The following is a 15,649-nucleotide window of genomic DNA, read 5'->3' as shown; positions in this document are numbered from 1 at the left end:
TCCTGACAAGCCCGAATCTATTCCAATCGGTTATGAATCAGTAATGAACCGAATCCGAGACACTTCCATTAGTGCAAAGTGTCTTCCACACAACCCATTATTACACAATTAAAAAAAAAATGAGGATAAATATTTTAAATAGATTGAAAGGCTTATTTTATCCCTCCCTTGAATGAATCTATAGGTATAGAGATTCTGCATTTTATCTCAAAATATTGTTATTTTAATTTTTTTTTTATAAATTACTCTATAATGTAACTGGACTTTATATGCAAGATTGCCCTTCTTTAGATTTTTATCTTTTTATATATAAATATTTGTGTTTTCTAATACACAATCCGGGGCAATCAATGAGTCAAGTGGTAAAGCACTCGCTCCATGATGCAAATGTCTCGGGTTCGAATCCCCTTTAGGTCACCAGGAATTTTTCTGGCGTTAAAGGTGTTCGAATTGCATTCAGTGAGCTTCACTGCACTTTATTCCACGGGCATGGGACATGAGACTGTCAACCTCATCCCGTACAAGAAAAAATAATAATGCATGTCTAAAAATCCCCTTGCGGGAAGGCCTTGTTCCTTCATGGAATGTTGTGCCAGCATTATTATTATTATTAATACACAAACCGAGTAATTTATCAGTATACACTGATTGTGTGTATGTTGAGAAATGCTTATAAAAATTAAATCATTTACAAAGTTTTGCTGAACTGGTAATCAAACACAATAAAATTTATGTAAGTTGTGGCGTATCCAACAAATTGAGGGAGTGGCCGGGTGTTTTTCTTGAATTGACCTTTGGTTAATATATGCGGGTGCACATTTTTCTTAATTCAATTTCTTTTAGATCATATGACCTATCCGTCTTTAGAAGGGTAATTAAGTCATGCTAAGTTTTCTTCAACCGACGATTAGTATCTTAATACTTAAATTCTTAGTACTGCGAAGTTTATCGGGCTAAGCTAGGCATCGTCTTAGTCTATTTTCGTAAACCTATATTACCAATTACCACCTTCTCAGAACTCGGACATAAATTTTATTTATCTAATTCTTTAAGGGCGAGAGGATCAAAACTAGGGGTCATAAATTGAGTTTCTTCTGACTTTTTAGGTCAAAACGTAATTTTAGATGGCCATAAGAAGAATATCCTTGGGTCCCCGCTGACGCAATCGTTCTTAAAGGGTTAAGACCGTTTAAACGAAATACTGTAGAGCTTAGTAGAGGTCAAAGTAAAAGTCATAGAGACACTATAGTTCGCCCGGAAACAAAGTGTTCTGGATCTGGATGATTTTAACAGATCACAATTTTGATCAGAGCCATTAGTCTGGTCCGTCTGGTCTATGGTTACCTCCTTCTCGACTTCCATTGCAGAGCGTTATTGAGTAATAGAAAATTTTAGCCTACATCATTTTTGCTTGAACACTAAAAAATAATTCCTTAAATTGGGATGCCTTATTTTTCAGTTCCAAAAACTCTTAACTTTTTGAAATTTATCGACCTCTTTAAAAAATATTTCTTCTACCGTTCAATTGCAGACCATCTGGAGGTACAGCATCAAGTGTCCCAGTATCCTATCCTGCAATTAGTGTTCCAATTCAGAGTCCTGCCATTGTGTCCCCGGCCCTAAGAGTGCCCAAGGAGATAGCTTCACGTCCAACGGGAGCCTCCGACCAGTACAAAAAGACTGCTGCTTCCCCCGCTACTGATCCCACCAATCCTGTCACCACTGAGTTCAACTCGAGCAAGCGTGAAGATGGTGTTGGTGGGAATTCCTATATGGAGTCCACTTTGGCCATTTCGGGTCCTGCGAGGCAATCACAAATGGCATCAGCCAGCAAAGTTGTGACCACGATGGTGCCAGAACGTGACACTGGTCCAGGTAAAGTGTCGTCGGGAAATTGTAAGCCAATGCCACACAGATCATTAGCTGGTAAATGTGATAGACTTGAGTAATCAAGCAAAGCTATCCTACAAAATAATTTATTGACTTTCTAGGACCCACGAAACTGACTGTCCAGAGCACTCCGGTAAAGTATCATCCCCCAATGCTTAGCTCAGCCCTGGACAGTCACAACAAAGTGCCACAGCTCAATCGCCCGAGCGCTAAAACCAATGGACCATCCAATACATCGAGCCATCAGCAGAGTAATCAATGGCAGGGTAGTCAGGGTCAGGGTCAACCACAGCATCAGCCTGCAAAGGCCAACATATCCCTGCGAACACATCATGCCCATGACTTGCGTGGGCTGCAACGGGTAGCCGAGTGTCACTCATCCTCAGATGAGAATCGATCATCAGGCCATGCCAGTATGTCTGACACAGGACACGGAAGTAGCTCTCCTGGTGGAAATTGTAATGCAACTCTAGGACCCCTTCCCGAAGATAGACTAGCTGCCGGAGTCACGAGTCGTAGCACAAGATCCAGAGCAAGTACAAGCCATTCTCGGTCCCGACATCGAGCAACGCCAGCCAAAGTACCCTGGGGCGGAAGTGGTCTCGAGGACATCAAACAAGCAATTCAGCAATTGACTATGCGATCGCAAACAAGCACCTCCACGTACAGCAGCCTCAGTGCAGGATCTGAGAGTTCAGAGCCGGCTCGCCGTCTAGGAAGGTATTCGTCCCTGGAGACGGTGAACACCAACGTTACCAGTGCTGATGAATTCGTCTGGGTGGACTCGCACAATCGCCTTGTAGAGTTGCAATACCCTCCCTGGAGTCAGCATTGCATCCTTCGTGTGATTCGTGCTGGAAGATGTCGAGAGAGTGCTGATAGGATCAGCATTGAAGCAGTACCGAGATTGGGATATCTGCTTCAGCGAGCCCTGGTGCGAGTGGCTAGAGAAATCCAACGACTTTCGTGTGCATTGGGTTTGTGCTCAAAGCACGAAGTTGCTGGAGCTTTTAAGATAGTCCTATGTCCTGCATTGGCTGATTCTTGCATTAAGGCATGCCTTAGGGCCGCTACAATGTTCGCAGTACCAGGAGATGGAGCTCTGAAACAGAGTAAATCCTCTCGTGCTGGACTACAATTGCCTGTCGGAAGATTCCATCGATGGATGGCTGATGCTCGACTTGGTCGCTTTGTCCATGAATATGCTGCAGTTTATCTGACAGCAGGATTGGAGAATCTTCTTGAAGAAATCCTCATTCAGAGTCTACCATCAGACACTTCGATCCCTCTAACGGCTACCGGATTGGAGCATGCTATTGCAGGATCTGGTGATTTATGGGGTCTCCTGCAACCCTATTCACACCTCAATGCTGGTAGAATTGCTTCAGGTGCTCTTACAATGCCACGTTGGGCTAGTCAGTCCTCCATTGGATCGGGATCTGTTAATAGTTCTCAGCAAAATCAAGCTCTTGAACCATGCCTCCTAACCACGTGCGTGGGAAGCATTCAAGAACTGAGGGATCTGGTTTTGAGAGCACAACAGAAACTCCATCATGTCAGCTTGTCTCATGGAGCCCTCAAAGCCCTTTTCTATTTCATGCGTTGCTCACAATTGGAACACGGTGACTCAGCAACGACTGGAGGATCCTCCGGAGGTACAAATGGCGTTCAGGAGCTCTGCTACGAACGTGCCTATGTAGTTCTTCCTCCACTTGTTGAATGGCTGAGAGTAACTTCAAGTCATGCTGAATATCGTCATGCCCTTCTGATTGATAAGGATGATATTATGCAAGCCGCGCGGCTTCTTCTGCCAGGAGTCGATTGTCCTCCAAGGCCTATCCTCGGAGAAGAAGAGTTGCCTACAAAGCGTCTTCTTCAAGCAAATTCCAATAGTACTCCACCTCAAGAAGATCCCAATGAATGCGGCAGGAGAGCGACGTTGGCTCTGGCATTTAGACTCATTATGACTGGGAGGCCTGAGTTATTCCTTCAGGCGAGTTCACTTCTGCCTTCTTCTAGCAGATATGATACTTTGAATCACCAAGGAATGACGCCTCTTATGATTGCTGCTATACGAAATGACGAAGCCACACTACAAGCTATTCTGGACACTGGAGCTGATCCAAATATTGAAGTACCCGGACATTGTCCAGCCATTCATCCGGAAACTCAACACTGGACAGCCGTTACCTTTGCGGCATGTCGTGGAAATTTTCAGGTGAGTCTTAAATGTTGATACTTGTTCTCTTATCTCTTTCCGGACCACAAAATATCCTGCGAACGAATTTCAGTAAAACTCACTTTATTGTAACTCTTAGTGGTCAAATATGATACTTTTACAGAGAAAGAATTTTTTTCTCCTCTGGGAAATTGGAAAACTCAAGGGTACTTTCGTCCCCAAAAGAACGCAAAGGATACAAACTTCAATTTTCCAAAAGCCAATATTATCGATTTTGTAAACTATTTGTGCGTGTCAAAGGACTCCTGTACGATGTTGATAACTAAAACAAGGTGTATTATTGACCAGTATCTTGTGGGATGTCCAGGAAGTGCTAAAAAAGACACCCAGCTCCTGCTTGTAAACAGATTCCTCATAATATTTTACACATAACACTTTAAAACACATTTCTTTCAACACGATGTTATTGTAGACACATTAAGCTTTCTCAAAAGCATAAAAGACACTTCCTGCACAATCAGAATTCACCAAAATCAGGAAGAATAGGAAAAACTTCCTTGAAAGCAATCTACCTCTCTCTCTCTTGTTTTACGTTTTGGCTGTCAGACTCAATCAGGTCCATATAGCCATTTCGCTCACTCTTATTTACATACGAGTTCCATCTGTTTTCTTTTTTTCCCATATGTTTGTTCCTCTCATCTCTCCATATAATTTTTCTTTTTGCTCCATCACAAATCCTTTTCTCCTCCCTTATCTTTTATCATACTTCCCTTCTTGATATTTTTGCGTTCAGTTTGTAGCTTTGAAGGACGGTGAAAAACTGTTTTCCAATTATTCACCGGACGCGCTTCGATCAAGAATCGAACCGAGGGCCTCTGCGTCACAAAGCCAACACTTTGCCCATTGAGCTACCGAGACCCCTGCTCTCTCTCTCTCTCTTCTTTTTATGTTTTGGCTGTCAGACTCAATCAGGTCCATATAGCCATTTCGCTCACTCTTATTTACATACGAGTTCCATCTGTTTTTTTTCCCATTATGTTTGTTCCTCTCATCTCTCCTTATCATTTTTCTTTTTGCTCCATCACAAATCCTTTTTTGCTCCCTTATCTTTTATCATACTTCCTTCTTGATATTTTTGCGTTCAGTTTGTAGCTTTCAAGGACGGTGAAAAACTGTTTTCCAATTATTCACCGGACGCGCTTCGATCAAGGATCGAACCGAGGGCCTCTGCGTCACAAAGCCAACACTTTGCCTATTGAGCTACCGAGACCCCTCCGAGACCCCTGCAATCTCCCTCGCTGCCAAATGTCAAAATTATCGGCCATATTGGCAAAAATGTCGCTCCCGCTTGGAATTTTCTTACAAGGTTGGTGTCAAAAAGTAAATGGCGGGCATTGGCGGGATAACCTTACATTTGACCTCTAGATTTTTGCGGATGAAAGTACCCATAAAGTTTCAACAAGTTTTATGAAAATTTAAGAAAAAAATTGTTTTTCGAATTTATGCAATCTGTAATTGTTAGTTATCATACTTATTGGTCCCGAGAGGTTTTCCCTTATTCTGGTCTAGAAATATCAAAAAAGTCACAATATCTCCAAGGAGACAGAAAATCGAAAATTCACGATTTTTGACCAAAAATATCTAAGCTCAGGAGTTAATTAGGATCCTGCAAAAAATATCCTAGATTTGCACATCCTTATAGTTTGTACTTATCCAGAAGAACCGGATTTTTATCGATTCTAGATAGTCTAAAAAAAATGTTGTTTCCATGGGTGCCCAGTGTCCCAAAGGAGACGAAAGAGTTATCAGAATTTAGATGGTTTTTTGGCATTTTAGGCGGTTAGGATCCTCCTGGAGAGAGGAGCCCATGTCGAGGGTGGAGCAAGATTGAGTGAGGACAAGTGTACTCTGACACCTCTTCAAGTAGCCAGTGGTGCTGGATGTCTGGACATTGTAGCTCTTCTGTTGGCACATGGTGCTCATACTTTCCTGTCGACTCAGCAGAAGGACTCCTTATGCTTCTCAGGCAGTGCTCAGCGCGGATGTTACAGTGCAATTTCCGTTGCTGCAGCTCATGGTCAAAGAGTGACTCTCAGGAAATTACTTTCACATCCACTGGCTCCTGGTAATCGAGAAGTTCTGTCTCTGGAAGAAATGCTTGCTGAGGGAGATTCTACATCACGAACAGCTGTGGAGAGGAATCATTCAACAGATTCAGCTCCAGCTCTCAATAAAACACAAATAAAGAGTCTCCAGGAAGCAATGTATCACAGTGCTGAGAACAATCACTTAGGTAGGGAAATGGTATTAAAATATCCATAAAAAGGAAATCACATTTTTAAATTCTTTTTAGACATCACCGTTGAATTGAGAACTCTAGGAGTTCCTTGGACTCTGCATTGTTGGATGCATGCTCTGGCTGCGGCTCATGAATTGAGATTAGATGCCGTAATTGATCAATTACTCCAGGATTTCCTTCAAGTCTGTCCCGATGACTATAGTTCACAATTTGTCACAGAATGTCTTCCACTTCTTTTTAACATTTTCCGCTACAGCAAGGTACATTTTTAATCCTTTTCCTAAAATTCTTGCCTTATTCAACTGAGATTTCTTGTTCTACAGAAGGAAGGAACTACCCTTCTCCTCGCTGACATCTTCGCAACTTGTTTTGGTTGGGAGTCCATCAAGTCTATCAAGGAGCCCGTGATGCAACCCGGAAATGGAAGTCGCATTGATCCAAAATTTGTGAATAATCCTGAACTCAGTGACGTGACATTCAGGTATTGCAGAGAATCCTTTCCTGGCCCCAGATCAAATCCATATCATTCTTTATTGTCCTACTTCCAGGGTGGAAGGAAAAATTTTCTATGGTCATAAAATTGTACTAGTGACAGCATCACCTAGATTCCAGAACATGCTAAGCTCTAAGTTGGTTGAGGGGAATACACCTACTGTACAGATTAATGATATTCGCTATCACATATTCGAACTTGTGATGCAATTCCTATATTCTGGTGGATGTAACACCCTGGATGTTGTGCCTGATGACATTCTAGAGCTAATGGCAGCCGCAAGTTTTTTCCAATTGGACGGATTGTTGCGTTATACGGAAGCTAGGTGCTCTGGCATGATTGACATAGACAATGTCGTGGCGATGTACATTCACGCAAAGGTAAATAATTTATTGCTCTTTCAAAGCTATTTCAAACAGTTTCCTCTTGAGGTTCATCCCGACAATATCTTAAACAACATGCTATCACAGACTAACAAGAAATTTCGAGATCTTGCACATCAATACTTAAAATACTCCATCTCAAAGAATATTCATTATTTATTTATTATTTTTAAAATTTCATTTTAATAATTTAATAAAATTAACTTTCGAAAATTTATTATACTTTTTGCCTTAGGGCAACCTTATTTTATTTTAGACTTAAAACACTTGATATTTAAAAATAACAGGAGAGAAAATTCAGGCTCTATTTTTTTAAATCATCATATAACAAATAAAAAAATCGTTGGATCAAATTTCGAAAAAGAAACTCAAAATAACATGGTTTTAGAGGGATAGTAAGGGAAAAAACATTTTAGATAATATCAATTTATGATGGAGGGTCACCGAAGGCCATAAGTGGATATCTTTAATCATTTGGTCTCTATTTTAATAATAAGTTTTCTGACAAAAACAAGAATGGTGAAGAAAGTCATAAATCATAAAAATATTTCAAGGATTCACTAAAAATTGTAACCGACAGTTTCAAAAACTTCAAAATTGGCCAGACCGGTTAAAAAAAACAACAGAGTGGTATAATATTGACCTCTTGACCTTGAAAAACTCGAATTTTCGAATTTTCTGGTCATAGTTACGAAGGAAATATTCTCCAGAGCTATTTCCAATATATATACGAAAATAAAAGCTGCTGGGGAAAGTTGAAGGGATGGAGGAAAACTATAAACTTAAAAAAATATACTAAAGTTCACTTATTGGGGGGTCACTGAATAACGAAAGTTGATATCTCTTACCATTCTATTTCAAACCCAATAACGAGTTAAAAGGCGGATTAAGCTATTGGTCTCTCTTTGAGTTCGTGCTGTATACAACATCTCGACCTTCCACCCCATGGACACCACTTTTCTCAACATATTTTCGCGTTTCAAACGATATCAAATAAATGATGTAACGCTGTTTGTCTGTCTATCTGTCTGTGTCTGTCTGTTTGGCCGTTACCACGCCTAGAACCCAAACGGTTAAAGATAGAGACTTGGGACATCCAGAGGACCTCATAAGTTGACCCTGAATTCATTAACATGCTCCCAATTTTCACTGCACCCCTCCCCTAACCCTTCCAGAATCATATTTTTTGGGATTGATCGTAAACGCATCGTGTGATTTCTTTCATATTTGGACGTACAGTAGAGTCTTCTAAATTCGAACGTTCGGGTGGTATTTTCGACATCTTCCAAATTCGAACAATTTTTTCAAAATTTCAAACGTTTTTTCAAAACGAAATTTATGTGGGATTAAATTGTACTTTGAATCAAATTCCTGTACTTTCTCACAAGTCTTACTGGTAACATACTTCCTTTTCATTTCATACGATCATAATGTATGTAAACATTCAGGAAGAAGCACATAAATATGATTTTCATTCATCCAGAATACGATTTTTTTAATATAACCCCACAATTGGCATTTTGAATCCAAACGTCAATCGAATTTGAGAGATTCAGATTTGAGATACTCTACTGTATTAGAGTATCCTCTCCAAAACAATGTTATTTGGGATTGCTCAAAAACGCGTCGTGCGATTTTGTTCTTCATTTTTTGGATATGGTGTAGAGGTTGTCCAGACGAACATTTTGTCCATATATGAAAATACCGTTGAATCAATCCTAATAAACGTTTTTCAAGGTCAAAAGTTAAAAAGTCTCTAAAAATCATATTTCTCAACCAAATAGAGTCATGTTTGGGCTCGTTGGAAAGGTCTTGTAATTTCCGATAAGTTTGAACCGGTTCCAATCGGTTATGAACCGGTAATTTTTATACTAAAATCGATTATATCAGTCTTGAAGTATTCTGGGCGATCTTTTGAGTCAATCAATTTGATTGAAAACCGGTATACGCTAAATGATGCAAAAGTTCTTTTGAGGTATAGCATATAAGTCATGAATTCGACCACTTCGCAAAGCATGGAACGCTTTGCTATCCTTTTTTTATTTTTCGGCATGTTTCAGTGGTGTCTTAGGCAGACACTTCGTCTGTTTGATTGTCGACTGGATTAACAATTGTCGAATGAGTCATTATCATTATCATTATCATCCTCTCAAAGTATCGCTTCGGTGATTAAAGTTGTTGATCCCAGTGATACTTTTCGAAAGTTTCTTTAATTCAATATTCAAAAGATAGTAACACTTAAGCATATACTTCGGGAGAGAAAGCTATAATAAGTTAACTGAGCGGAACACTTTGTTAAAAGAGAGAACGACCAGTTATGTTCTAGATCCAGATAACAAACTGAAAAGGATTCAACAAAGGCCATACGGGTAACTCACTGGGGAGCCTTCTTTGAGGCACAGTGACATTTTCTCTGAATGGCGGAACACAACGTTTCAGTACGAAATGTTTCTTTTGGAATAATAAAATGTTAAAAAAGAATATCTATCTTTTGCAACTGGATTTACTTCCCTCTAGTCTTTTATAAGAGAATTTAGACAAACTTTGGCTTTAGAGACTTTGTGGCAAAGTTTGGGCTTATTTGAAAGACAAGGAATTGTGTAAGGATTTACAAGTAAAATAACTAAGAATTTCCCTTTTTAACTTTTAACTAATAAGTAAATAAATTATTTTTAATAAAATTCGAGGACTTTTGGTATAAATATATTTAAATTTTTCAGGTTTACAATGCGCACAAATTGATGGAATACTGTCAGGGTTTCCTGTTGCAGAACATGGTGGCCCTCTTAACGTACGATGATTCTGTGAAGCGCCTCTTGTTCGCTAAAAAGATTCCTAATCACGATGTACTCAGTGGATTACTGTCGACCCTTCAAACACGCATCAAGAGCCGCCAATCGCTCCAGAATCCACCAAATATTCATACTGCCGTTCCAGCTCGCACATGATTGTGCTTTTCTTCTCCCTCGGCAATCTTCTTGGCAAAGTAGATTTTTTCCGCACAACAAATGCACGCACAAAATGCGAAAGACAATGTATAAGGGAAGTTAACTTGGGGCACATGGGAACAATTAAGAATTATTTATATAAATACATTTTTGCTATATATATATATCAATTTTAATTGTGAGTAAATATATTCGTAAATACATTTTTTAATTATATTTCATTATCCTTCCTATATCATTATAGTAATTATTTTTGTAGGGTCTATCATTTGAGTTTAATTTTTATGATTTGTTTATTTTTCTTCTTCATAATAGAAAGGAAATTTTTTTAGAACGAAAATAAAAACAATGTTCTCCTCTTCTTTCACATAAATTATCGTAGTTATTTAAGAATTTGCTGTATTTCTTAGAAATGTGTGTAAAGAATTTGTATTTTTTTCATCTTGTGTATTCCCTTCTTTTTCAATCATTTGTTGTTTCTGTCTTTTAGAAGAACAATGAAGGAAAATAAAGAAGCAATTGTAATAAAAAAAATAATAATATAAAAGTAATTATAAAAAAAAAACTGGGAAGAAATAAAATTAACTCTTGAGCCGTGCAACAATAATTCCCGTAACGATTAAGCCTATTATCACAGCAATTATTAAGAGGATCAACACTTTCTTGCGGTATTTGGCCTGATTTTCTGCCGCCTTCATCAGATCAGTGGCACCTTCCTCAATGTTCCCTCTCGTGTTCTCAATGCTATTTTCAATTGTATCAATTGTTTCACCTTGCTGACTCACCAGGACATTCAGGTCGCGCATTATTTGATTGACATCCAGCACATCTGCCTCAATCTCCCTCATTCTCGTCTCACGCTCAATCAGCATCTCTTGCTCAAATTGCAACTGCATCTGCTGATTCCTCTGAACCTGCATCAGTTGCTGAGTTTCAGCTTGAGCACCAGAATTTTCCAAATCATCATTCTGGGAGGCATTCATCAACAGAGTTGCCTTCATCTTTGTAGCAATCTGCTGCTGACTACTCGAATACTTTTCAACAACAATCTTAAAATCCGAGGTAAGTTTTTCCACCTGCAACTTCTGTTGTTTATCTCCACCTCGAACAATAGCTGCAAGGCGCTGTAAATCCTTGCTAGTAGCTGTTATCTTTTGATTTGTCGACATTTGCACTTGGTGCCTGAAAACAAATGGGAATATAAGTATAGACCTCTCCAGACCTGAGAGAAGATCATAGAGGAAGAGCAATTACTTATTCCCTTATTTAATTCGCTTATAGCTCTTTTCTGTCTATTAAAATATAATATTATAATGGGCCAAATTCATTTAAAACATATAAAAAATGAATTGTTCGAAGTTTCAAGCGTACGAAGTACGAAGGTAGCGACAGTAGCGTACCTAAGGGGGTGCGGCAGGGGCGTTCCGCCCAGGGCGCGAGCCTCCAAGGGCGCCGATGTTCCTTTTTTTTTTTAGACAAACTGAACCCTGACTCTTTATAATTGCCATGTTGAAGTAAAAAAGATTTTAATAACATAGACTCCGAGTCTTTCTGGAGTGCCCCTCTAGTTCTTACAATGCCTTTTGTCCTTATAATCTACCAAAATTTGCGTTAACACTTTTAATTTTCTCAGTCAAAGACTTTCTGGGGCGCCTCTCCAGTTCTCAAAATGCATTTTGTCCTTATAATTCTTCAAAATTTTGCAATGAAATAAATAAAAAACTTTTAATTTCTTCACGAGACTTTCTATGGTGCTCCTCTTGCTCCTAAAATGCATTTTGTCCTTATCTATCAAAATTTCGCGTTGAAGAAAAAGTTTTTTTTTAAATTCCCTCACTTTCTAGGGCGTACAATTGTTTTAAAGACTTTCTTGGCGCCCATACAGCTCTAAAAAGCATTTCGCCCCTATATTTTTGCAATATTTCAGGTTGAAATAAAAAGGGACACTTTAAATTCCTTCAGGTGCTTTTTAGAAGCGCGTAATTTGTTGCAGAGCTTTCTTGGCGCTCCTTTTGGCTCCTGAAACGCATTTTGTCCTTATATTCTTTCAAGTTTTCGAGTTCAAATAAAAAAAAAACTTCAAAATATTATATTAAAATTGTGCTGAAAATACGCATAGCTCAAGTATAAGATGGTTCAGATTGTGTATAAAACTCGTACTTATCAGATATTGTGCATGAAATCTGCATAACTCAAGCATAAAACGGTCTATATTGTGCTGAAAACGCGCACAGCTGTTAAACATAAAACGATTAAGATTAAGAAAACTGTTAAAAATTTAGATTCAATTTTGTTTGAGCCGTTTGAGCTATGCAGGATTATGCTCAATTTTAACCATTTTATTTTTGAGCTGCGCGCTGCTGTACAGGGTTTGACGATTACCATCTGAAGTCCAACCGTTTTGCATATTTTCAGCACAATCTTAACCATTTCATGCTTAAGCTGTGCATGTTTTCAAAACAATCTTAATCAAAATACCATACTTCAAAATTTTGCTTTTTTACTATTGATCAAGGAGAGCTTCCACTTTTCCGTTTAACTTTTATTAAAAATAATTAAAATTTCACTGACTTTTCAAAATTAAACCTGTTAAACTCAAAATTAAAAGTTAAATTTTTCAAGGAATATAGTACTCAATGATACTGATAAATGGTAAAAAAAATTTAAGAATGGGGTTTTTCTGAAAAACCATTTTCATATTTTTTCAAAAACATATGTCAAAAGACTATTACAAAAAAAGGCTTGAACTATAATCCAAAATTGGCTAAATAGTTTTAAACAGAACAAAATTACTTTTCAAATAAAAACAGAGCAAGAAAAAAGTCTTAATCCGTTCCCGAGATAGAGCACTTCAAAATTTTCATTCACAAGGGATAAAGCACGAGACGCCATCTTTGATATCCTTTATCTGGGCCAGGAATTTTTTTGCAAAAAGGAAAAATGTGTACTGAATTGATACAAAGATGAATAACTTTAGACAAAACGTAAAGGTTTTAAGTTGAAGACGGGAACAAATAATATAAGTTAAATATGTGTCTTTTTTGTTTACGCTTCCACCCCCCCCCCCCCCGCTCGAACAATTTTTACCCTGGTAAGGGCGCCTTGGCGTACAACCGCACCCCGCGCATAAGTGTCTAGATACGCCACTGGGTAGCGAATTTTCCCCTACTGTTTTCTTTTTCGAAACTAGAAATTGAATTGATTTATAAATCAGTTAAAATATCATCCAAAAGAGTTTAAGAATAATATAACTGAATTACGAATAAAAATTAGTTATCGGTTATGAAACGGTTTATCGCTTCTTAATCCATTGAAATCAGTTCACGCTTATTTGGAATAACAAGACCCTTCCACCGAGCCGAAACATGAATCCATTAGGTTGAGAAATGCACTCTTGACCTTGAAAAACCGTCAAACTCTAAAAACTCTAACCAAAGACTCTCTAACTAAAGACTCTCTAACCGTCAAACTCTAAAAAAAACATTTCCAAAAATGAAAATGAATATTGAGCACACTTCTATTTATTCGTAGTAATTAATTCCTGCCTATTCATTGAAATACTTATCAGCCTAATTTAAACAAGTTTTACACAAAGTTGTTTTTTTTTGCAAAATTAAAATCATTTGCTGACTAATTTGCCCTGGTCTTTCTTATGGCTCCGGCACACCTTTTAGATCAAGAAAATTTCATGAAGTCGAATTTCGGATCCATTTCTTTCTCACTTGTTTTGCATATGTCTATCTCATTCTCTCGCACTCTTCTTCTTCTCTTAAACATCACTCCAAATTCAATTTAGCTCAATCGAATTTGGTATGCGAAAGAATGAGATAGTCATATGCAAAATTTGTGAGAAAGAAAGGAATTCGAACTTTGACTTCATGAAATTTTCCTGATCTAAAAGGTGTGCCGGAGCCATTATTAACGAAATGTAAATATAAAGTTTTCCCTTTCTACACTTAATGCCGAAGTAATCATCAAAATCGGTTAAACGGCAGTCGAGATAATTGAGGTGTAGACATTCGTTTTTCACCTGTGGCGTTTTTAGCATTAATCTTAAGGCCTCTACACATTGGGAGCAATTTTCGCCAAAAAATATATTTTTAACAGATGTTTGAAGTTTCCATCTACAAAAGTGTAGAATATTTCCTTCAAAAAAGAAATTTTTGACGAAAATTACTTCCAATGTGTAGAGGCCTTTAAGAAATACAAAAGTTATAGAAAGTTGTAAGCAATTTGAGGGATTATTCATTTTCGCTTGATCAGAAACGGTCAATTAGAACTAACTGAGATCCGATGAGACTTTAGTTCTTTTTACTGCTCGAACTCCAGAGAGATTGCAAAATTTATAATTCCACTAATTTTTTACCCCTCAAAATTTCCACTTTACCCTTACCACTTTTCACAATACATCCTTGCGTTTCAGACTAATATATAAAGATAATTTACGGTTAAAAATCTTATTGGTTGTAAAAATCACGAAATATTACGAAATGTCATGAAAATTGAATGTTATATAGTAGAATATTAAACTTATAAATTAATTTTTCCGTTTGCTCAAAAACATTTGTAATTCTTTTCTTTAAATTAGTAAAGTGGTTTAAGATTTGGTTTATGATTAAAGTAATAATACGCAGATTAGAATTTCAATTGAATCCGAAAATCATAATTTTCGAATTGTCGCAAACTTTTCGAAAAAAAAGGATCCTAAATCCAACTTACACTTTATCCCGGGTTTGTTGATTGTCTCTCTGAGTTCCAATAATCTTGTTGGTCTTTTCAAGTGCCTGCCATCCGGACTTGACGGAACCAATATTGTGCGCCACATTCTCGCACAGCGAGATAAATTCCGTGGGACTGAAGGAGACCACATCAGGCACAGTTGTACTGCTTGTGGCACCGTAATTATTGTTAAATCCTCGAGACATGATGCTGCAATTGAATTGTTTTCATTAATTTTCTTGCACAATTTTGAGGTCAAAACATGAGTCATCAAGAATCGGGGCAGTAACAAAAAGCAATTCCCCCATTGTTACCCCATGATTTTTACCTTAAAACTTTAATATTTTTCTTACCTCACTGCGATGCTGTGCTTTCGAGGATATCACACAATATCGTTGAGAGAGTACACTTATTATTTTTTTGGATAATTTCACTTTGAAGAGTACGATGGGTTAGGACAAGGAAAGTTTCTAATAAAATGATTGGTGTTTCTCACAATAATTTTTTTCCAACACACATACACACACAAAATTGACTTGTCAATGTCAAAAGTGTCAAATCAGCTGTCTTTTGTACATGTATGTGATATTCGAAATTTGCTTTCGAACTTATTCCCGGGATATTTAAATCCTTTGTTCAGCACAGAAACAGCTCTCCTCTGGGTTATAATCTTCTGCCATTCATAACAACATTTTCACCCAATTGCTCCACCCGGAGGGAAAATGGGCATCACTTTCC

The 15,649-nt window shown here is 37.8% G+C and overlaps 3 protein-coding genes across 6 annotated transcripts in view; 1 reads left to right on the top strand and 2 right to left on the bottom strand.

The window, feature by feature from the left end:
* The window catches only part of LOC129803599 (protein FAM117B-like), a 101,504-nt gene that overhangs the window by 50,541 nt on the left and 35,314 nt on the right, over positions 1-15,649 (bottom strand). The window lies entirely within an intron of this gene.
* Positions 1,525-10,796, top strand: LOC129803592 (ankyrin repeat and BTB/POZ domain-containing protein 2). Its single transcript, XM_055850282.1, has 7 exons — positions 1,525-1,926; positions 1,992-4,108; positions 5,906-6,362; positions 6,423-6,628; positions 6,692-6,849; positions 6,917-7,241; positions 9,965-10,796. Exons 1-7 carry the CDS (start codon positions 1,773-1,775, stop codon positions 10,190-10,192), a joined length of 3,645 nt encoding a protein of 1,214 aa, XP_055706257.1. The 5' UTR covers positions 1,525-1,772; the 3' UTR covers positions 10,193-10,796.
* Positions 10,340-15,490, bottom strand: LOC129803610 (syntaxin-12). Its single transcript, XM_055850311.1, has 3 exons — positions 15,265-15,490; positions 14,912-15,121; positions 10,340-11,374 (listed from the first exon to the last, which is right to left on the bottom strand). The coding sequence occupies exons 2-3, from the start codon at positions 15,115-15,117 to the stop codon at positions 10,774-10,776; spliced, it is 807 nt and encodes a 268-aa protein (XP_055706286.1). The 5' UTR covers positions 15,118-15,121; positions 15,265-15,490; the 3' UTR covers positions 10,340-10,773.

Source organism: Phlebotomus papatasi, chromosome 2 (assembly GCF_024763615.1).
Source record: "Phlebotomus papatasi isolate M1 chromosome 2, Ppap_2.1, whole genome shotgun sequence".
Lineage (NCBI taxonomy): Eukaryota > Metazoa > Arthropoda > Insecta > Diptera > Psychodidae > Phlebotomus > Phlebotomus papatasi.
The sequence above is the reverse complement of the archived record's forward strand: the minus strand, read 5'-3'. Positions and strand labels throughout refer to the sequence as shown.